The sequence below is a fragment of the Aulonocara sp. 'chitande type north' Nkhata Bay genome, linkage group LG9 (genome assembly GCF_057382095.1).
Source record: "Aulonocara sp. 'chitande type north' Nkhata Bay isolate Kocher_YH1m ecotype deep benthic linkage group LG9, A_spYH_male_GT1.1, whole genome shotgun sequence".
Taxonomy (NCBI): Eukaryota; Metazoa; Chordata; class Actinopteri; order Cichliformes; family Cichlidae; genus Aulonocara; species Aulonocara sp. 'chitande type north' Nkhata Bay.
Window position 1 is genome coordinate 18612960 of NC_141352.1, and position 23679 is coordinate 18636638.

Genomic DNA, 23679 nt, shown 5'->3' on the forward strand with positions numbered 1-23679 from the left:
TAGTTGCACACAAAAGGCCCAATCTGAGCCACACAGACCCAGACTACTAATCAACAACAACCTGTTCAATACTCAAACCTCTAAGTTCCATATAACCATTATTATATTTTTGGTTTCTGTACAAATACCTGAAACACTAATGGTGTTGCTATATAGGCTAATGTTTGGCTACTATATGTTTTATAGTAGCCAAACATTAGCCTTGCCAGCTAACATGAGACTGTTAGCACAATGATGCTAATTGGGATAAAATCTTCTATTTTTTGTGGTACTTTTTCTTAGTTTCATATATTGTGTCATTTTGTAGTTCATAGAGAATGTGTGGTCTCTTTCTAAACACTTCACCTCCCATAATCCTTCAAGTCTCAGCTCTCTTGTTAATTCCTTAAATGGCTTTTTAGTTTGTCAGTATTATTAACTGTAGACAAAAAAATCATTAATATGATATAGTGACAGCATCGCAGATATATGTTGTGACACTTGCTGACTGCTGTCCATGAGGAATATTTAAAGTTATGACACATTTCCTGTGGTAAAGAAAGGCCTTACACTCATAGTGAGAGCATGATTTACAACGCAGCTTTATCTTTGCTCACCAGACTGATATGGCTGATCACAGCTCTCCTTGTCAACAGGTTACCACTAATCCATTCTCTCCACCAGGAAGGAAGGTGAAGCAAACCAGATCACAAACAATGTGATCTGCTGGGTGATAAATCGGCTTGTTGTAATCTTTTCCTACCTCTGTCGAACAGTCTGTTCCAGGCCTCTCCTCTCTTCCATCTGCCGCCTCAGCCTCACCATCTCCTGCTGAACCATCTCCTCCTGCCTGCGTTTCTCCTGCCTTTTCCTCATCTCCTCCTCTTGTTCCCTCTTCTTCGCCTCCTCTCTGGCAGCTCGTAGGACATCCCTCTCTCTCTGCTGCCTCTGTCTCTCAGCCTCCCGTTGGGCCCTGTTTTCTCGCACCTGCATTGGAATTGAGCAGCATTTTGTACAATTGCAAACATCACACGAACACACGTCATTCCAGATGATTTGCTCAGCGACATGCATCACAACAGCAACAGCCAAACCTTCAGCATTCGCATCTCTTGATACGGACTACCTGTTGGTGTCGGGCTTCCATGGTAACGATCGGGTCTCTAAATCTTTTTCTGGTTTGATGAGCATCAAGTGCCAAATCCTCCATCATCCTGGAGTCCAACAGCTCCTGCTCCATGAGGTCTTGTAGGAAGCCTTTGACAGCTGACTGCTCTTCTTCCTCGACAAGGCAGTTATAGAGTTCTAAGTATTTTTGGAAAAGAAATATGACAACTGAAGTACTTGTAAAAGACTGTACTTCACATTATTGATGACCATTTTTCAACATTTCGAGCTTTAATATTAATTTCCTTCTATCTTGGAAACCAGTGCTTTTAATTCCTTGCACAATACTTGTAAGATTAATGGTGTGATGCCCAAGTCAGGCAACATTTTGTCCAATGGTACTGTAATGCAGACTGAAATAGTACTGTGCAAAAGTCTTCAGCCACCTTTATATTTTCTTTATATTTTGCAGGAAATGTGAATTAATTTATCATAAAATGTGCATGCAGTATAAAATGCAAAAACAGTTTGTACAATCCTAATGAACTGAATGCTTGAAAGTCAATATTTGGTACGAACACCTTGATTCGTCAACACAGCCTGAACTCTGTTAGGCAGTTTTCTTCTAATTTCTTAAAGTAGTGTTCAGGAATAGCTCTCCGGGTTTCTTAAAAGACATTCAAAGCTCTTCTTTAGATGCTGGCTACCTTTTCTTCTGTTCTCTGTCAAGATGATCTCACACTGCCTCAATAATGTTGAGATCCATGCTCTGGGAAGGCCAATCCATGACTGACAATGTTCCATCGTGTGTTTTTCTTGTTGCCGGTCAAATGCATTCCAGATGGCGTTGCAATGGTGGATCAAAATTTGATCCTATTTTTCTGAGGTCATAATTCCATCGATTTTTACAAGACCCCTAACACCACTGGTAAAATACAGCCCCAAATCATGACAGAACATAAAACATGTTTAACACATAAATGTTGCACCTCTCTCCTGACCTACTCCATATATTTTGATGATTTGAACCAAAATTTTCAAACTTGGAATCATCACTCCATCAAACCTGTTGCCACTGATTTTCAGTCCAGTTCTAGTGTACTTTGATATACGTTTATATAGAAAAACATTGAGACCTGGAGAACTATTGGTCACTTTAAAAAACTACAAGGAAGTATGGTTCTTTGGAAGCTTAATAATAAAAATAAATGAGCAGTGGCCTGAGGCCTTTGCACAGTACTGCATACTGATTGTTTTGAATACTCTTATAAAGCCTAGCAGTCAGAGGCCATTTGAAGCAATATAAAACCCACACTGAATTTTTAATGAGCCTTTCATAATCATGAGTAAATCTTCTAGAGGTCACTGTTTCTTTAAAGGTGTTCTGTACTGCCTCGTCCATCAGGGCCACAGGTCTAATGGAGAAGGTCTTAATAAATAATGAGTTTTGGGTTATCTCATCAGGTAATATTTTATACCATCAAAGTTGTTGTAGTTTAAAGCAGCAGGCACAGCACTAGCTGATGCAGCTGTGCCTGTCCTCTCAGCAGAGCACATCAGGTCATCTTCATCCTCCAATTCCAACTCCAGCCGCAGCTTATTACTCAGCCAGTCACCTAAAAGGGCCTGAGCTGCAACAAACAACAGGCCATATATCATCATCCCTCTTGCTGTACTCTATGTGGTTATATAGATAGCATTTCTACACAGACAGGTTATTTATTATTATTTATTATAAGGCACCTACCTTCACTGTAAGCCTCATCATGATCTCTCAGCTGTTCAGTGCTTTGCAATGGTACAGCTAGGCTGCTGATTCCTGAATGAGGTTTTTTGTGTGAGAAGACTTCCGACACAGCAAACTCTGAGGCCATCTCCACTCGCTGAGGTCAGGGAAAGGACACACACATGCAAAGCTGAAGTTAACAATTTCGTCACACAATTCCCAAACCCCCAAAGACATTCAACTCAATAATAAATAAAAAATATATATAACTGAGCACACACATTTCTTACCTTCTTCCACTGATCAATATCACCTTTCTTTACGTGAATCTGAAAGAAAGATTAGTGTAAGCTAATATTCTCTGTAAGAAACACCAAAGAGCTCTCACACACAAAAAAATGCTGGCCTCATGGTCACCTTTGAGTGCTTAAAAATGCCTAGACAGGCTCAGAGACACTTTGAGCTGCGGTGGCAGTCTGCAAATTGGAGGCTGAGCCAAGGGCCTAAAGTCTGCGGATTATTTCACAGAAAAGCTTAGCCACTGCTTCAAATCAGCAGGTTAGTTCGAAATCATTTCTCACACGTCCAAAAGTCTGTGCCATTGCTAGCTTTCCTGCAAGCATGTGAGTATCAGAGATAGGGCCGGGTGACATTTCTGAACGGGCCCCTGACATGAGCCACGAGTTTATACACGGTAATAACACAGATGTGCTTTTCCTTCTTTATTATTCAAAGAGCATTTAGCCAAATTATTTCCCTCTCTCAGGGATATTACTGGGGAAAACAGATGCAGTATAGCGTTCAGTTTAGCACAGTCTATGAATTTACACGAATCCAAAGACTAGACTTACCTTGTTTGCCGAGCCAACTCTTCTCCACCTAAACAGGTCAGAATTGTGACCTGGAAATGCCATAATCACCTGATACAGCACTGCACCTTAATATGATGTAATCCCAGTTATCACGTTGGTGTCTTTTCTTTACTAAAATTGTGCGCGAAGCGCAACAGTCAACGTTTTTCAATTTCTATCGTCAAAATATGCTTAAACGTTATTAGAAAAAGTGCTCGAAAACCTAAAAGTGGTAAGCATAACTCTCGTCGAGTTACTGTTATGGTGGATTCTGGGTAATGGAGTAAATTGGCTTTCTTTTTTGGATGACTGTTCCACAAATTAAGATTTTCAGGACTACGTTTCCCACAAGACTGTAGCTGGGGGTTCAGCGTCTTGGGTCACCATAGCAACTTTGATAGGTCCTTCAGTGAGAACTGAAATTCATTAAAAGAATAATGATAACGAACATGTATTAATAAAGTAGTTAAATACTTTGCTTCTAATTAAAGTCTTTCAACAAATTAATGTAAAATGTTTAATTATTAGAATGTTTAATTCAATTTTTAAAAAAATATAATTATAATTTAAAGAGCTTTTCCTACATGGAGTGCCACCTATAACGCCACAATTGAATGTTTTGAGAAGAAAAAAAAAGGTTCTTGAGATAACCCGAACTTTTTCTTTTAAGCGGTGCCTTCGCCGTTGATGACGACATATTCCTGCGACTTGTAGTTCCTGTCAGCCCATGAGGTTTTGTTGGTGAGCTGTTTGATTTTCAGCGTTTCTCACGTAAACAAGCATCCCTGTGAGTGTGTAGGTTTCATCCAAGTGTCGGACTTAGAGCGGTAAATATTCCAAATACACGTGAGTGGGAAGGCTAGCTAGCTACGTGGCTAAGTCAAAACCAGTAACACTCGTACTATTTCAGCTGTTGGAGGGAGTCCTTTTAGCGCTTCGACTGGAGTTTTTGCTATGGCTGGGAGCAGGATGCAACTGGAGCTGTCCCGCGTGGTTCAGGGAAGAAGTCGGCTGGGTGTCCTGAAGGGACTGGACAGGACGGGGCAGCATTCACTGGAGATCCCGGGGTGTCTGCTGTACACACACTTTGGCACCGTTCCCCACCTCACTCAGGACACACTGCACACGCTGATCAGTCTCCCCTCTGTCACTCAGATCACTTTGTCCCACATGTAAGCTGTCCCATTATGGAAACGCCAAAGCACGCACAGTGATCTCCTTTTATTTTTCAAATCTAAACCACATCTCAACCATTCTCCTTCTAGAGCTGAGCACCAGGAGGTGCTGGAGGAGTTTAAGGATGGATTCAGAAAATTCGCAGGTAAAAATTTACATTTTTCATAATTTCCTCTTCCTCTCTTTCCTTTCAGCATGTTTATCTTACAGAGAGTAATGAGAGCAGAAGAAGAAGAGGACGACAGGTGTTCAAACAAGACACCATTAATTACGCTTAAATTATGATGACACCAGAGCTTATCCAATGTATTCATATGTATTGAGTATTGATTAATAGGTAATCTATCATCATTTCTTTTTCTTTTTTCTTTTTTTTACCTAAATGGAGAATATGAAGTGTTGCAGAGGGGTTGACTGATTATCTGCCGTTCTGATTATTGGAGCTGATATTCAGACTTTTTCCATTTATCACTATTATTATTGTTGTTTGTTATTAGATTTATGGCACAATAAATTAATTTAGCACATCTGACGAGTCACACATTTAACCATACAGGAGACTACTGATCCACAGGTGGGTGTAGAGTAGTGGATTTGTGATTGGAGCAGCTCCAGAGTGGCATATTACACGTTAACAAAAGAAAAATAAATCCATATAGAGAAGAGAGGTCATGGTTAGCTTGAACAGATATCCAGATATTCTCCTTCAGGATTTTTTGGTAGGCAGCAGAATTCCTCTTTCTATTTACCACAGCAAGTCTTCCAGGTCCTGAAGCAGCAAAGCAGCCCCAGACCATCACATTACCACCACCATATTTTACTGTTGGTATGATCTTTCTTTTCTGAAATGCTGTCTTACTTTTACCTCAGATTTAATGGGACACACAATTTTCCAAAAAGTTCAACTTTTGTCTCATCACCCCACAGAGTGTTTTACAAAAAGTCTTGTTTATCATCAAGTTGTTTTTCGTCAACACTGAGATGAGCTTTTATGTTCCTTCTCCTGCTCAGCAGTGGTTTTTGTCTTGGAACTCTGCCATGAAGGCCATTTTTGCCCAGTTTCTTTCTTATGGTGGAGTGATGAACACTGACGCTAACTGAGACAAGTGAGGCCTTCAGTTCTTTGCAAGTTGTTCAGGGATACTTGTGACGTATTGGATGGGTCGTCGCTGCACTCTTGAGTTAATTTTGGTCAGCCGGCCACTTCTGGGAAGGTTCACCACTGTTCCATGATTTCAGCATTTGTGGATAATGTCGTCGCACTGTGGTTTGCTGGAGTCCAACAGCTTTAGAAATGACTTGATAACCTTTTGCAGGCTGATAGATTGCAGTTAAAATTAGTTTTTTATTTGTTTTCTTGGATCGTGGGATGATTTTGAGGATTTTTTTGTTCCACTCCACTTTCTCATACAGGTCCTATTTAAGTGATTTCTCGATTGAGTATGGGTGTGGCTAGAGAAATTGGGGGGAGGGGATAACGCTTCCTCCTTCATAATAAACACATTCATTTAGACATGTGTGGATAAATTCAGTCTGAGCTCCTCTAGAAGTACAGTAATGAAAGCAAATGTGCAGCATTTTGGTGAGTGTGCCATGCTTACCAACCATATAAACCTTTAAAAAATGGCAACTGCATTTTTATTTTAATACACTGAAAATTATTTAGTCTCCCGTTTAGGGAAGCTAAAATGCCAGAGTGGTGTGATGGGTAGGTGTAAATAAAGAAGCTGTAGATTTGAAAGCAAAAATGTGTTGCTGTGGACGTGGCCTGGGCTTCACCCAGCCTCAGGCAGCCACTTTAAGAAAATTAGACACACGATATCATCACTTGGAATAAACTATCATTGATTACTACTGCCTCTGCCTCTGAAGCCCCTGAAGGGACAAGCAGTGATTGAATAGCCTTTGCTGCTATTAGACAGTTTTGTTTTCTCACCTTCTGATCCTCTGCAGCGGCTGGGTTTGCTGATAAGGACACAGCTCGTTCTTCTCTCAGTCGTCACATTAACATGCAGAGTCGAAGCGCCTCGCTCTGTCACCTGGCTTCACGCTCGACCCTCTTAACTCCTTTGCTGCTGTGTTCTCTGTGAGTGATGCAGTTACGTCTGGTTTCAGGTCTTCATGATACTGTGCTCTACTGCTCCCTTCACGACCCTGCCACGCACAGCCCGACGGGTTACACCACCAACAAGGTGACATTGCTCACGCTGTGGTAAACTAAAGGCCCTGGTGACTTTACCGCTGGGTGCGATCACAGGTGAAATGGGTTTCTCACATATTTTTGCTTTGTTATTAGACGGTGTCAGTGTGGGGCAGCGGTGGGCGGATAGAACTAACGGTGGCCAAGTTCATGGCTCTTCAGAAGACCGTACAGCCAGACTGGTACCAGAGCATGTGCGACGGAGAGACCTGGCAGAACAGCGCTTCTCGCAAACGGGTCAGAAAGTCGGTGGATCGGACTCTCGCTCATTTGGACGAGTGTTTGCTGGTGCACCAAAAATCAAAGGTACACAGTGAACACACACTTTATCAGCTGCTGAGCACGCTTGCATCTGCGAGTGAGTCATGCATCGCACAGACACACAAGACAAAGATTGACGTTAGTGCAGTTGTGACAGGGGCTGCTGTGCATCTGTACTACAGCTGGAAGCTCAGTGAGATTAGGATGAATTCATTATCAGTGGGTATCTACACTATCAGCAGGTGTGTGATGGTGCAGCATTAAGCATGACTAATAGAATAGTCTGCTTTGCTTTCTTTTGATTGCAGTCAAAGAGTGGCTCATTCCATGAGAGGGTGGACTGAGTAAAAAGGATTAATATGAAGAGGTGCGGGGGAACTGTCGTGACTCGTGCATATGACATCTTTGCTCTTTTACGCCTCAGTGGATAATAGATTAAAAAAAAGCAATGTTCTCCTCTAGCCTTAGGACATATTAGTGTTTTTTTTTCTATGCTTATATATGTTCTCTAAGTCTTTGCTAATTGCTTGTAAATTTATAAGCTGTTTCCTCACCTGAACGCAAACCAAATGTTCCTTGAGACAATAAACTGAGAGTTTGGAGTCACATTAAGCAGAGAGGACTGACAGCATTCTGCAGGTAATTCATGACATGGGTGCTACGGGGACTGTCTTAGCTCCTCGTGACTTGCAGTCAAATTTGTGCCTTGAATGTACAAACTTGCAGATGGGCTCTGGCAAGATTAAAGCCTTTAATTTATTTATTTTTGCAGCTGCAAATCTTGTCAAGGACCGTGCGTGCTAGGGCTGGGCGATATGACCCAAAATTCATATCTCGATATTTTTTAGCTGGATGGCGATATAAGATATACATCTCGATATTTTTTTTAAGCCATAAAGTAAGAACAAAAAGAGAGTTCTTAGTCAAAGCTGTGTCCCAGATGTCACACAGGCACTTTTATTAACATACAGCACAGATGTACATGAAAAATTACTCAAAATTAAATTATGAGCATTCATTAAATAATGCTCCATAAATAAAAGAAAACAAGGTTGTTTTTGTGCTAAACAAAGAGCTCACAATTGTGCAGTCAAAATGTAAACTAAAAGACGCTGAGCGTAATAACAAAGACAGACAGATTTCACAGCTGCTCTGTTCCCAAGTTTTACTGCGTGACTGATAGCCTGGAGTTTGAAATCCGCTTCATAACCACGTCTCTTACAGGTGCCATTTATGGTCCTTATACACACACAATACGGTAATATTACGTTGATGCACAGTACGTATCACTCCGCGAAGCTCCTCGGTAGCCGTAATGCGCGACAATCTATCAAGCGGTGCAGCTCCGTAGCTTACCAAAGTTGACGCCGTCCAGCCCCACGCATGGGGCGATGCGCAGTAACTCGTTAACGGAGATTTGCCGTGTCCGTCTTGTCGCTGCCTGCACGTGAAGCGATGGGGGAGGAGGGGGAGTTGTCTTCAGTGAAGGCGAGGCGGAGTAACGTTGCGTAGAGACAAAAGTGGACGAAAGAGAGGCAAACTTGCGGCTCCACAACTATAATTATAACGTAACATAGACTATATCGATATAAAGGATATTGTCACATCTTATATCTCGTATAAAATATATCGATATGTTTCAAAAACTCGATATATCGCCCAGCTCTAGTGCGTGCCCATGAAAATCTAGATTTTGATCTCTTGGCTCCTTCTTTCTTTTGTCATTTTGGAGTGTTTTGGCAGTTTCTAGTCCCCTCGCTGTCTGTCATTTCTAGGAATTGGAGGGAGTTGAGGTGTTTGGTGTGGTGGAAGGAGGCGACATCCTGGAAGAGAGAGTACGCTCTGCCAGAGAGACCGCCAAGAGGCCCGTGGCAGGATTCTGTCTGGACGGCCTCCAGACGGGCTCCATGGACCAAACTCTGAGGACCCAGCTCATCACTGCTATGATCAAGGAGCTGCCTGAGGACAAACCCAGGTTTGCCTTCTCGTGGCTACGTGACCTTTGTGAATTGATTACAGCTCAAACAGTTTTTCCCATCATTGAATTGGAAAGCATTCACCGAACACAGTCAGGCAGGACCAAACAGAAAGAGCAATAGTGGGGCTAAACAAACGAGCCCTCTCTGCTGCTGTTTTTCATTTTGTGCCACCAGGACAATTTCTTCCACGCTGTGCATTTATCTAGCAGTTGGAGATCTGACTTTTGAAGCTTTGTGTCTACACAGAATCTCACTGCAGGGCAACAACTAGTCATTATTTTCAGCATCAATAATTGTTTTCATTACTACTGAAAAATGCACTCTGCTAAAGGCTTAAAAATGCCCATTACCACGGAATAGTCATGTTTACTCGGTCAAATATTTAATTTAGGATTTCCACTGGCAACGGTTTAATGTGCAGATTACTCAATTAATTATTTGGTTAAAACATCAGAAAATAAAAATGTTAAAATGTCCGTTTCCAGCTGTTCCAGTTCAGGAGGATATAGACGTCATGGCAACAGATATTTTGAACTTTCTGTTCATTTTTTCGAAAAAAAATTGTTCTCATGAATTTTTCCCCTCATTTCTTTCATCTATTAATTTACCTGTTTGTTCAGCCATGATAAAACTAAATAGAAGAGTGGAAATGGACAACAACAACCGACTGTACTGATTTTATTTGTGAACGTATTGAAGAGGCAATCCACGTTTTTGTCACAGTGGAACACATTAAGTCTTATTTAACTGACAGATCGATTAGCTGCTCATTCATTTCTGATAAATGTAGCAATTAATGTGTAAAGACGTTATAATTCAGAGGCTGAGAAGCCGCATTTGATGTATTCTGCAAAATCAATTAATTGTCCTGCTTGATTAATTATAAGTGAAAACCCAGCAGCTATGCCTCGCCCCCACCCCCTCCGCAATCTTCAAGCGCTCATTATCTCAGCTCGACCTTAAAGTGCTGGTGTCATTTAATTTTCATCCATTGCGTTGCTCTTTATTACATTTCTTCTTTGCTGGGACAGTTTTTTTGGGTCACTTTTATAAGACAAAATGTGCACATTCAAAAAGGAAAAAGTAGAAAAGTATTTTTTAGGTTGGAAAATCCACGTCCGCATTTCCTTTTACAATTCTAAGAGCATGATACACAGTCACTGCCACTTTATTAGATACATCATTAATTTAATTAAAGGGGAAAAGGTTAAAAACTCATCAGCAGCTATTTTGATAAGGAGTTTATTGTGACCTCGGTTGAAGATTTGCTCCTAAATACAATGTACGTTTTGTCCTGTTGGATAATTAATTTAGATCAGTTTGGACAGATAATCATTTGTCTCAGACACATCTTTCTATGCAGCTTAAAACATGGCAGACTACAGTCCCTTTAGAGACTTTGGGGGGGTGTTCCTCCACACTGAATCATCCTTTAGGAGTTTACTCTCTGGAGATCATGTCACATGAGCCCACCTCTCTGGGAGGGGATGGAGGAGCTCTGCTCGTGGCTTAAAGAGTGGAGCTACACAGAGCTACTGTAATCAGAAATGAGAGGTCTGTGATCAGGAGCTTCCCTAAGTTGGCTTGTTAACAGGCTCATCTGGAACACCATAGGGCAGCATCCCCGCTGGTTTTTCTGGCTGTTAGAGAAGCAGCTTCCTACCAGAAAGTGGAGATGAGTCATTATCGAATGCTAAATTCGCCTTGACCTTGATGCCTGGAGGCAGAGAGTCAGGAGGAGCCCGGGAAATGGGGAAGGCACCAACGAGCCAACCAACACTCCAGAGAAGAAGCGTGCTGCTGGTGTTTGTGAAAGGCTTTTGTCTGCCAGTAATATGTTGTTGACATTTTGCATCAACGTTTCATTTATTGAGTGTTCAGGCTATTGATTTTTGGTGTCTTTGTGCGCGTTTGTGTGTGACTCTCAGACTCCTGCACGGTGTGGGACGACCTGATGAGGTGCTGGCGTGCGTCGAGGCCGGCGTGGACCTGTTTGAGAGTTTTTTCCCCTTCCTGGCGACAGAGCGAGGCTGCGCTCTCTCCTTCGGCTTTGACATTTCCACGGACCCAGAGCGCGCAGGTAGAGCGCCCCCTGCAGGTGTGGTGAAGAGCTGTGCTGAGACGTAGTTAGCACTTTTAGACCTCCTCACATTTATCAGCTGAAGTTGTGTCATTACAGCCAGTAAAAGTAAACTGAAGTGAAAAGAAAGTTCACTTCATTGGTAGTTTTTGTGCACACATATAAATCTATAAGCTCTTTATGTTTCATGCATGCAGCCCCTCAGGACCGAACTCCATGAATAAAACATCTTATTTTATTGTTAATAATTCCATAGTTTTGCCTTTCACTTGTATTCCAGCATGAACCCTGAATACACATGAGTGATAAACAGAATAGTGGATTAAAGAGGTATGACCAGAGCAGTGTGAAAAGATTAAAAGGATATAAATATAGTGGATTTCATGTATGAAAAAGTATTAGTGTTAATTCTTTAGAAAGGGGAACAGACGCTACTTTGATGTCTTAAATGGCACCGAGTCTGAGTTAACTGATAAAACAGAAGTGATGATTAAATATGCTCTAGCAGATTTGTTAATTTCCATAGGAGGAGCCTTTGATGGTGAGTTAAAAAAGGATGGAGTTAATGTTCCTGGTTCTTAAACAAACGGACGAAGGGCTTTCATCTCACAGCGATGCCGTTATCTAGTTTTAATTTGGTGAGAAACGAGGCTGACGGCTGCTGCGGCCGGTTTTCAAGTAATGAATAGAAATTAAGTGTTACTTGTGATCATTGACATCTGATGTGCGCATGATGGCTTGTAACTTATGCTTTTGTTTGTGTTTGTGTGTATTGTAGAAGCACAAAATCACTTACGAGCAGAAATGCAGTTCATGGTGGGTGAAATGGTATCAAACTGATAGCAGAGTTACAGCCATCCTGATCGCTATCCCCAGTGAGAATCTACAGGAGCCAGTTAAGGTTCTTTTAGACGTGTCAGAGCATATGCTAATTCACCCGTTCCCCCCTTGTCACCCACTTAAAGTATTCATCTGTCACACGGTTTCTTTCTCTATTTTTAGAAGCCCCTCCAATCTTTTTATGTGTCCTCACTGCTATTTCTGCCACTTTAAGGCAGGATAACTGCTTATCTGAGACAAAGCTAAGGAGATTTTAGCGTATGAAAACGATCACGCCATAGAAATGTGTAATTTAAGGTAAAAACAGCTTGCACAGCTTGTGTGTCTGCTAATTGCAGCTAAATTTGTTTGGCTCTAAGCTGTTCCTTGTAAAAGCTAACTAGCGCAGCTTATCAGCTTGGCGGTAATGACGTCGCTGCTGCCTCTGACTTATAGTGCTTAAACTAACTTCAGATCATATAAATTTAAATGTTTGTAAAGATGAACTCATTGACCTGGCTCATTAGTTCAAATAGATGAGAGTACACATTTTAGATGTGTTTTACACGCAGCAGTGTGAGATGCAGTTCTGCGTTTCCTCTCTTATGGTTTTATGAAGGGCCTGTGACAATGATAGCCTTCGAACTCCAGTCTCTTTCTTCTTAGATCCAGTTTGTGTTGTTGCTGCTTTTTTTCTTTGTGCAAAATTTAATCTCCAGTGAAAGTTACTTCTCGCTTCTTGATGTTTTATTAGCTTTGGTCAAGCTTCATTCCATCCAGTTTTATTCTGAAGCTTATCACCTCCCCTTTTAAGCTCCACACAGACACCATGATAATTTCCGTTTTCTGCTTTGTTTATGCACTTTGTTGCTCTCTGCATCACCTCTCTTGGGTTCCACTAAACCCATTATGCTCTTCTCTTACCGTTTAATCTCTATCTTTAATAACAGACATTGCTATGGATCACTTTTTTTTCTTCTTCTTCTCCAGCAAACCCTCCAGTCTTCCTTGTATCTTTTGTCTGTTTCTGGCTAGAGATCTGGTCCTCCTTTAAACAACAGCCCTCTTATTAAAAACCGCTCTTCTTCAACAAGAGTTACCATTCAAAGCCTATGAAACTACAGTACTGTGCGGAAGTGCCCCTCATTTTTTATGTTTTGTTTGGAAAATGTGAAATGGGTGGAAATATTTGAGACGTGAAATAAACTGAACGGGTGGAAATAAAGTATAAAGAGCACAACTGATAGTATTGCATTGTGAGTTCTCCTATCTACGTTTTACAGACGGTATTCCATGGCAGATTTAAAGCTGATGGTACTTTTCAGCTTTCATTTTTCCAGCAATTTTGACAAGAGCCCCAACAGCAATGGTTGAAATAGAGCCGTAAACCTTGACAGAGCCTGAAACGTGTTTCAAAGATGAATGTAGACACTCAATATTGTCTGCCGAGCTCCTCCATACATACATATGGATGACAAATTTTGATTCATCACTCCATAAGTCCTGTGCTCACTGATTTTCAGTCTAACTCTTGTGTAATTTGGCATACCTCTGTCTCTTCTCCATGTTTCCCTTCCTTAATGATGGCTTCTTGATAGCCACTCTGCCACTGAGACATTTCTGATGAGGCAATTTTTGAAGGAGACACCACACAGCATACTGAGATTTGAGGTTGAGTTAATAGGTCTTTGGGAATCACTAATGCCCAAAGAAAAACCCTAAAAGACCCTCAGAAAGCCTCGAGAACTATTGCTAAAGACCATTTAAAAAAATACAAGAAAGTCCGGGTCCGTGGAAGACTGAGTACTCTAGATTGTGCAGGTTGCCAATGAAGGTTTTGTTTTATGATTTGGTAAAGGCTGTCTCAGTTAGCTCTAGCTCTGCCTCTGTTACTCTGCTGTATGTTGGGTGTTTGTTGTTTATTAGCAGCTACACACATAAATGCCTCAGTTTGTCTGTTAGTTCTGCTTCTCACTTTGCTATTGTTGATAATATCAGTATAGGTAATATTATGCATCTGGATGGCCAATATTGTAAAAAAATTGCATCTTAATGTTTGAGTCAGCTGTGTATTTATCCTACACCCCCACCCCCCTTTGCATTAATGACTTCAATCACTCATGCTGCAGCCACAATTGGAGCCAATGCCATTTTCAACAGTGACTGTGGATGTTATATTCAAATAGTGGGGAAAAAAAAGGATGTATAAGTGTTAGCTGCGGTGATACGTGTTTGATTATTGCTGTCATACTGCAATGGGACATGCCATTTGGCCAGGGATCTGTGCTGGGATTTATACGATAAGAGAGATAAGATAAGATAGAACTTTATTAATCCCTCGGGTGGGTTCCTCTGGGAAATTCGACTTCCAAAAAGCACAGCAACGACCGAAGTTACAGTTACAGAATTGTTATATATATATATATATATATATATATATATATATATATATATATATATATATATATATATATATATATATAAATACAGAGACAAATATAAATAAAATATACGAAGGGGATAAATAGAATAAATAGGAATAAAAAATAAAAATACAAGTGAATTGCACATTTCAAGTATTGAGTCTATTGCACTGTTGACTATTTACAAAAAGTATTGCACAAGGTATTGTACAGTGAGGTGAAGAGGCACTACAGCTTAGTTGTTCCCCCCTCCTTTGTCCTCCTGTTTCCCCTCCCTCTCCCCTCCAGAGAGGAGTTAAACAGTTTGATGGCGTGTGGGACAAAGGAGTTTTTAAGTCTGTTAGTTCTTGTCTTGGGGAGAAGCAACCTGTCACTGAACAGACTCTTCTGATTGTTTATGGCCGTGTGCAGAGGATGCCCAGCATTGTTCATAATGTCCATCAGTTTCTTTAATGTCCTTTTCTCTGCCACTGTCACCAGAGTGTCCAGCTTCATGCCGACCACAGAGCTAGCCCTCCTGATCAGTTTCTCCAGCCTGGATGAGTCCCTCTTTGCTGTGCTGCTCCCCCAGCACACCACAGCATAGAAAAGTACTCCAGCAACCACTGACTGGTAAAACATCCTCAGGAGCTTCCTGCAGATGTTAAAAGACCTCAGCCTCCTGAGGAAGTACAGTCGGCTTTGGGCTTTTTTATACAGGTGCTCTGTGTTGCATGACCAGTCCAGTTTATTGTCCACCCACAGCCCGAGGTACTTGTACTTGTTGACCACCTCCACCTCCTCCCCCTCTATCTGAACCGGCAGTGGACCTGCTCTGGACCTCCCGAAGTCCACAACCAGTTCCTTAGTCTTTGAGGTGTTGAGTTGCAGGTGGTTTGTGTGACTCCATGCGACAAAGTTCCTCACCAGACTTCTGTACTCCTCTTCCTGATCATCCCAGATACACCCCATGATGGCCGTGTCATCTGCAAACTTCTGAATGTGGCATAATTCAGAGATGTAGCAGAAGTCAGAGGTGTACAGGGTGAAGAGAAGAGGGGACAGCACAGTTCCCTGTGGTGCTCCTGTGCTGCTGACCACAGTGTCAGACGTGATGTCCTTCAGCCTGACGTACTGTGGTCTGTCGGTGAGGTAGTCGGAGATCCAAGCCACCAGGCAGGGGTCCACCTCCATCCTGTTCAGTTTTTCCTGAAGCATACAGGGCCGGATGGTATTAAAGGCACTGGAAAAGTCAAGAAACAGTATCCTGACCGTGCCTTTTCCCCCATCCAGGTGTGAGTGGGCTCTGTGTAGGAGGTACAGGATGGCATCCTCCACTCCGACACTGGGAGATGTTTGGGAGGAGGGGAGGGGGGGAGATGTCTTGCTGCTGAGAGAGGGATTGGAGGAGGGGGGTGTCATGGTGTCAGGAAGGGGGGGAAGCGAGGGAGGCAGGAGAGTGGGGAGAGGACTCTGTAGTGAAGGTGAGGGTGAGGGTGGGGGGGTTGTGGGCTGGTCAAACCTGTTGAAGAAGTTGTTGAGTTCGTTTGCCTTCTCCACAGTCCCCCCTACTGTGCTTTTCTTGGTGTTGTGGCCTGTGATGGTTTTCACACCATTCCAGACCTCCCTCATATTGTTCCTCTCCAACTTCTGCTCCACCTTCCTCCTGTAGGTGTCCTTTGCTTCCCTCAGGCAGCGTTTCACCTCCCGCTGTGCTGCTTTCATCTCCTCCTTCACTTTGCTCCTGAAAGCCTTCTTCTTCATGTTGAGGACAGCTTTGACTTCCTGTGTTACCCACGGTTTGTTATTAGGATAACACTGTACCGATGCATGCATGTTTTGGCAGTGTTGGAGTTGAACGAAGAGAAGGCGACAGCAGGGGAGAGCCAGCAGAATGGCGATCTTAATCATCATGATCAAACACAGATGACACCCTTTGAGATGAACCTCAAAGAGAAAAGGTTCGTAGCAGCTATTGTAATACCCCAGTGGGTTTTCTAAGTAGCAGTGTTTGCAAGTTCTTTTCTTTCATGTGTTTGCTGAAGATCTAATTTACATTTATAATGCCTGTTCATGAATTCTACTTAAACTCAAACTGTGTTTGAACTTCTGCCCAGGTATCAGGACGACTTTAGGCCGCTGGTGGAGGGGTGTGGCTGTTACTGCTGTAAGAACCACCAGAGGGCGTACCTGCACCACCTGCTGGTGACCAATGAGCTGCTGGCTGGAGTTCTACTCATGATCCACAACACAGCCCACTATCACGGCTTCTTCGGGGCCTTAAGAGAAGCGTTGGCCACCGATAAACTGGATGTACTCAAGAAACGAGTACTTGGGGATGGAAGCCTGCAGAGAGAGAGAAAAGAGTAAGATGGATGGAAGCCAATAGATGCGAGAGGGAATGAGCTGAGGGACTAAGGGGGAGAGATCTTCTTCAGTGGAGTGACATGGCCAGAGGCAATCATAAGTACTATCTTGTTCTGCCAAGTCCGGTCACACGACGAACTGAACTGTCCTTGAGAATGACACACTCCATATGCTGCCATCTCTTTGCTTTAAAGAAGAAGATGAAAGGAGAAAGGAGCACACAGAAAACTTTTTGATGTTTGTGCCTTGGGTTTGTGTCCTAGTCTATTGATCTGAGCAGAGGAGACTGTGTCAGGGTTCAGCGGCTGAGGGAAGAAAAGGCGCTTAATATGAGGTCAGAAGGAACCTGCATAAAACATATAGTGAGGATGGATGGTGGTGGACTATTGATGACGACTGAAACCGTCATGTGGTCTGATTGTAGGTCGGCAGATGACTAATGTCCTCTGAACTCAGTGACATAGAAGCACAGACCAGAGGGAGAACCAAACGAGTGTGATCAATTGTTAGCGGGGAGACATTAATAAATGCCACTGTTTCTCCTGTTATATGTGAACAGGTCATGTGTAAAATATGATTCCAGGAAGGCTTTGTTTTTGTCATTTCATACCTTACTGATCAGTCCTAATCAAACATTTACCATTTGTTTACGTGCATCATGAATATTTATAATGTTGCAGTTGGATACCTCCTCTCAAACGTGTGGAGATTGACTTCTTGTCGTTTTCAACCTCACTGCCTAACCAGCGTCTATGTTGAGATGATGCTTTGCATTAAAGAGGACTCTGGCGAGCTCTGGCTAGCTGGAGTTTTAGACTGACAGCTCCCCCCATTCGTGCTGCTGAGAGAGGATAAAGATCAGATAAAGATACGGGGCTCTGCTGCCTCCCCTGCCATGGTGGAGGGGGCTTTTTTTTCTTCTTTTTTTGTGAAGGTGAAGGGATGTAATTGACTGCCAGACCATGCACACGTCTGTTGGGGGGGGCAGACTTGCAGAGAGGAGACTGTGACAGATTTATGTAACAGTAATGAGGATTTTATTTACATTGTGGATTACCTTAACTGCATCCAGCGTTATGAACGAGTGGGCCGAAGGATTTGCTGTCGTCAGTTGGTGGGCATAAATGCTAAAGGCCCAAAGACATAAAAGGGGCTGAAAAAAGATGAAAAGATGGGTGAAGGCCAAAACAAGCAATGACCTTCAGCCTAGGTTTATTTTGAGGCTTAATGGGATGGCAGCAGACAAACTATTGAAGAGAAGGTTGTAAAGTCAATTCCCCTGGTTAGTTGGTAAAAATAGGAAATGAATTAAATGGCTGTTGCCCTCATTTCCCTGGAAAACTGCTGTATAGATATTGATATCTTGTATTCAAACAATCACAGTAGAAGTAGAAGGAAGCTAACAAAACAGCAGTTTACTTATGTAATGTGCCTTTTTTTTTCTCCCGCGCAACAAATCAACCCTTGCTTAATACGCACTAATTACAAACCCTATTGAGGCTGTTACCGTTGATTGTTGAATGAATTTTCCTTTAATGAATCCAGACCCCAGCCGATCTTTCATTTTCTTGCCCTGGTTTACTTATTAAGCTTGTGACCTCCAGAAGTGGAACATAAGTGATTGCAGTAATGATAAGATGCAGCACAATAAATAGGAATCTAAATAGGAGCGTAGCAGTCGAGTTTAAACATAACAGCTTGAATGTGTTAAGAGGAGAAAATGAAGGTGTAAAAGTGGGAACGGTTTGTGAATTTGGAGCATGTTTAATATCATTTACATTAACACGGGTTCACACAAGGCTGCACTCTGTCCTTCAGAATATGCATAAGAAATGAGTAATACAGTCCTTGTGAAAAAATGGAGTGTTCATAGGGATTTTTTTACAGTCCTGTGAATGAACTAAAGTACACCTCATGATTTAGTAGCTGGTAGAAGCACCGTGAGCAGTAATAACTTGAATTGTTTTCTGTTTGGCTTTATCAGTTTCCCGCATCTTTGTGGAGGAATTTTGGCCGGCTCTTTTTTTCCTTTTCTTTTTTTTCTTTTGCTTTTTACAACGTTGCTTCAGTTCGTTGAGGTTTGCAGGCTTTTATTTACACACAACTTTGTTCATTTCTCACCACAGCATTTCAGTCACGTTGAGGTATGGACCGCAGCACTTTTTATTCTTTTACTTTTAAGCCATTCTGTTGTAGATTCGTGCTGTGTTTGGGATCATTGTCCTGTTCTATGACCCACTTTCAGCCACAGTTTAGATGTCTGACCGACAGCCTCACACTGTATTATTTTGATATGCAGAGGAGTTAATGATCGAGTCTGCAAGGTGCCCGGGTTTTTTTCCCCAAACACATTGGTCTGAATACTCCAGATCAGCAAACTGCCAAGACTTCTCCTTTTATAGAGGCGCTCACACTTGCTGATGATCAGTTAAGAAAATGATCTCAATTATTAACACCTGGCTGCTACTGACCCTCTTAATTCCTATAGAAGCAGTAAAGATGTGTATTAAAGTTGGTAATTCAGTTGCAGTGGCTTGTTATTAACTACAGGATCTGCTGTATGATTCTGATTTTGTCTCTGCATGGATGAGCACCAGCGATCATCAGTGAACTTTTACATCCATACATCCCCAGCAGGTCTCTGGGGTCATGTGATCAGGCTCTGCTGGCTGTGGGAACGTTTTGCATCAGTGTGCTCCCCAGACTCTGGAGCTTTCTCCCTCTGAGCCTGAGATCTTCAATAAGCAGCTGAAAACTACTCGCCTTTTTAAACTTGCTTTTGGGTAACTATTTGTTGTCGTGTTTTTAAAAAAATGCTATAAATTAAAGTTTTACTTTACTTACTGTGGGTCTTTTTTAGTGGAAAATATGGTGCTGCATAGTCAAACACTGAGGGATGAGCTGGTGTTTGGGCATGTTGCTTTAAAGCGAGGTTTTGGTTTTCGCCAACTCTTGGGAAAGTTATTACAATTTATGTAAATTTATTACAGCTTATCTTAAATGTTGACTGGTGCTGTTTTAAACTGGCTATGCTGCAAAGAAGCTGCACAACATAACAATCGCTTTAATTTTAAATTTGCACTTATCTAAATAGCCGTTATCTCAGTCGAATGCAGTTTAAACATTCGCTGTGGATATTTAGTTACATAAAGTAAGAGCCAAGATAATCCAACCACAATATAATCGATCTCGTAATGCACAGGAGTTAATTTCCTCCGAGGAATTTTACAGAGCAGGGCTGATGGTAACGTTCCCTGTGTGCCTCTTTCTCTGACACTGGGCACAGTTTCCATGTAAAAGAGCTCTGAATGACAGTCAGCAGGTGGTCCTCATAGCTCATTTCAACCAATTACACAGATGGAGAGAACCATTCAGGCTTGATCGCTACAAGTATCTTTCTTCCTCTCCGCTCTTCTGGACAAGGCTGCAGCGTGAGCAGAGCATTTATCTCACACTTCACACGGCAGCTGGATTGTTAGCTGCTGTCATGACAGCGCAACGTTTAAAAAAAGAAGAAGAAAAAGGAGTGAGCTCAGCTGCCCTTGCGAAACAACATGGCTTTATGACAAAGTCTCATAAAGCCAGTGGTGTGGGGGGTGTTATTGTGGTTGAAATGATGGCCAGCAGAGGGGTTTATGTGTGGGGGATTGTGTTGTTAGAGTCTTTTCAGTGACTGCATTTGTCACTTATATAAACCAGTGTCCGCAATGAAATGGGAGCTTAAATCTTTGGTTTGAAAAAAAGAGCTTTGGTTGTCTGAGCCATGGGTGGATTACTGAAAAAGCCCACTGGCCACATGCCCAGGAGCCACCTGAACCAGTTAAAAAGCTCTGAATGTTTCCTGTAGGAAAGTCAAGCAACTTTCAAAGGGATGCAAAATGACTACAAAGAGACTGATAACGCAACTACAAAGAGACACAAAATGACTACAGAGAGATGCAAAATAGGCACAAGGGGATTCAGAATGATTACAAAAAGACATTTTTTTTCCTGCTTAGCTTCTGTGTAAAGAGAGGTGGGTGGCCTACATTTCAGTGCCCAGGAGCCCGTTATCTCGATTTGTTCAGAGCTCCAGTTCGTTTTTCAAGAACAAGGCTGGTGATTTTCTCTATTTTCTTTATTAATTCTTAAAACAACAAGCCTGTATTGTCTGACTCACTGTCCAAAACCTGATGTAGCTTAATAATCTTTTGCCAAAGAGCTCCAGTAATCTCTCTGTTTAAACATGTTACTAAACCACACTGTTGCAGTGGGTGGTATGAATTCTCATTACAGAAAACAAAGCCTAGCTCCACAGGCTAATAGCACAACTTTGCTGTAACAGCGTTAGACTCTGTTTTCTCTTCTGAGCATTTTTAGAAATAAGGTTAAATGAATCCATGTCCGGCACATTCTTACTGATTAATTATTGATTAATGCTTATTGTTCAAAGTCAACAGATAGTCATTAAGCGACAGCCTCTTGGGCTGAAAAATTAGACCAGTGTAGAAGAGTGAAAACTGCTGCTTGAATGGCCTCTAGAGGCTGGCTTGAAAAGCGAGTCAGTGCCCATGATTTTCATGTTAAAATATCTAGGTTTACAGCAGAGCTAAGTTTAGAGCCTTGCACAATAAAAATGTTTTAGTCTCTGTAGCTACTTATATCCTTCATGGCTAATAAATGAGTGAGCTCTGTAAACATTTATATTGTTTTCATCCTTAATGTTGTGCATTTTTGTGGTCTCCAGCTGACAGCTAGCTCCTGAGACAATTGGCTAGCTCTGACCTCAGATAATTGGAGTCGCTGACCTTGGTCCTAGACCTCTCAGTCATGTTTGTGGTGTTGGTGCCTTTTGGAGCATTTCAAATACAAATTCAGTAATCACATTACAGTTACAGTTATGATGTTACTTGTGATATGCAAGTTCTTCATCATGATGGCAGGATGGAACTAAAACAGCAAACATGCCCTTTTTCCTACTGCACGTGTGCAGGGATGAGGTGGATGGGGTTCATGCAAACATCTGCACAGACAGCATGCTAGTACAAAGCTAGCAGAAAGATAAGTATATGCTGACCCCAGCCCAGCAGCCAGAGCCTGGTCTTATGAAGTCATGTTTCTGCCAATAACAGGAGAAATCGTCTCTTTAAGATTATTTTCAATTTTGCTTTGTGTTTTCAGCTTTGTATTCAAACTTAAACACTAAAAAATAGATCATATTCGTGTTTCTGATTAGAACAGGGATTGAGACTGTAGACTGTTGTTTGGTCTTCCTCCCCTCATCTCCAACCAGTTGCAGCAGGTGGCTGCCCCTACTTTGCCTTAGGTTTGTATTGTTAACTAGTAATTATGCCAGTAGAGTAACAAATTACTTTCACCAGCGAATAATTAAATAACGCTTTTAAAAAAAGTAATGTATAATATATGGCATTCTTTGAATAACAACTGCACCCATATAGTCTATGGATGCAATTTGCCAACCAGGTTTAGCTAGCTTTGGGTGAAATATGTTCACTTTTGGCCATTAAGCTAAAATGAAGGCTTCAGAATAGAAGTAAACAACAAATGTTGTTGATGCCACTTTCACTATGTCCAACTGTTCCATACCATCTATGATTTGAAATGATATAGATGTATAAAACACAGGCCGCTCGGTCTGAAAAGTGAAGGCAAAGAAGAAGTCCATCAAAACTATGTTCCTTTAATGGCCAACCCCCCAAATAAAAACAAAGCAACACCGGATAGAGGTCTATACATCCAGGATGATCTCAGTAAACACTTTGTGGCTGAGTTCATGGGCTCATCCTCTAGTTTTGAAAGTGAAGTTCATTTTGTAAATCATAATCACTGTTAGTGTTGCTCCATAGCTAGCTGCATGCGATTGTCATTAGACTGTAAGCCTGTAGTGTTGTGGCTTTAGGCTTCACAAAGGGTTTTCATTAACAAACACGTGACATCACAGTGTCTCCCATCTTTATCTACAGTCTATGACCCCAGAGTCATTAGGATGTGATGTGTGAAACAAGTACAAGAGCTACTATCTAAAGGTTAGTATAAGTCAATGCTATTATGATACTGAAGAACACTTGTTTAAAAAAATAAAATAAGTTTGCAATTAAGAAACATGACAGCACATAGCAGTGGAGCTTTATGAGCTAAATATGAGATTTAGCAAACAAACATCTATTATTATGACAAATTCAACGTTGTTTTTTATGTTTGTTATTCTTTTTAAGAATAAGAAAAAGTGACCAGGCTTATTGTTGAAATGGACACAGGCACAGTATCACCACAGTGGCAGCTTATCTTCTCGGTTTTCCTTCAATCAAAAACAATCAGGACACCGTGAACCGAGACAGACGCGCCTTCATCGTCCCTTTTAACCCTCTTCTCCGTCCCCATGGTAACCCTTGACCAGGAGCAAGGAGCAGCCCTGCTCCTCACCCCTATATTGCTATAAGGGATTGCTCATCAAACAGGGAGCCAAATTCTTTACCTGCTCCCTGAAGTATTTCAGGATTAGTTTACACACAAGTCATCAGCCAGCATGTTCTAAATTAACCAGGACCTTCTCCTGCTGTCGGATGCCCCGAGTGAATATTTTATCAGGGCTACAACTCTGCACATCATAATGTATAAGTGTTAGGCTGAAACATTGAAAGAAGGTCATAACACATTATTGCTCCAGACTTATTGCTTTAGTCACCTCATGACTGTCTGTCCTGATGCCTTGTGTAAATTTAATGGGATGTG

The 23679-nt window shown here is 41.8% G+C and overlaps 2 protein-coding genes across 5 annotated transcripts in view; one reads left to right on the forward strand and one right to left on the reverse strand.

Moving 5' to 3' along the window:
• Positions 1–4900, reverse strand: part of ccdc191 (coiled-coil domain containing 191) — a 17740-nt gene extending 12840 nt beyond the window's left edge. Inside the window, exons 1-6 of one of the 2 annotated variants that reach the window (XM_086306282.1) lie at positions 3664–4900; positions 3103–3141; positions 2834–2969; positions 2565–2717; positions 1106–1284; positions 743–966 (exon numbers count right to left, since the gene is read on the reverse strand). In XM_086306282.1, coding sequence (XP_086162408.1) covers positions 743–966; positions 1106–1284; positions 2565–2717; positions 2834–2969; positions 3103–3141; positions 3664–3726 — 794 coding nt within the window. In that variant the 5' untranslated portion in view covers positions 3727–4900. The remainder of the gene's footprint in view (positions 1–742; positions 967–1105; positions 1285–2564; positions 2718–2833; positions 2970–3102; positions 3142–3663) is intronic. The other variant, XM_086306283.1, reaches the window with a different exon arrangement.
• Positions 4108–22301, forward strand: qtrt2 (queuine tRNA-ribosyltransferase accessory subunit 2). Of its 3 annotated transcripts, none has more exons than XM_086306284.1 (9): positions 4108–4490; positions 4574–4835; positions 4929–4984; positions 6955–7031; positions 7136–7345; positions 9076–9275; positions 11208–11377; positions 16427–16541; positions 16698–22301. In XM_086306284.1, the coding sequence occupies exons 2-9, from the start codon at positions 4618–4620 to the stop codon at positions 16948–16950; spliced, it is 1299 nt and encodes a 432-aa protein (XP_086162410.1). In that variant the 5' UTR covers positions 4108–4490; positions 4574–4617; the 3' UTR covers positions 16951–22301. The 3 variants fall into 3 exon arrangements, with proteins under 3 accessions (XP_086162410.1, XP_086162411.1, XP_086162412.1); XM_086306285.1 differs by having other exon boundaries at positions 4108–4404; XM_086306286.1 differs by having other exon boundaries at positions 4108–4835; positions 11208–11359.
• Positions 22302–23679: the final 1378 nt, after the last annotated feature.

Coding starts and splice junctions, on each gene's coding strand:
- qtrt2 (XM_086306284.1), top strand. CDS start 4,618: ATGGCTGGGAGCAGGATGCAACTGGAGCTGTCCCGCGTGGTTCAGGGA. Junction 4,985..6,954: donor TGGATTCAGAAAATTCGCAG/GTAAAAATTTAC, acceptor GTCTGGTTTCAG/GTCTTCATGATACTGTGCTC. Junction 9,276..11,207: donor CTGCCTGAGGACAAACCCAG/GTTTGCCTTCTC, acceptor TGTGACTCTCAG/ACTCCTGCACGGTGTGGGAC.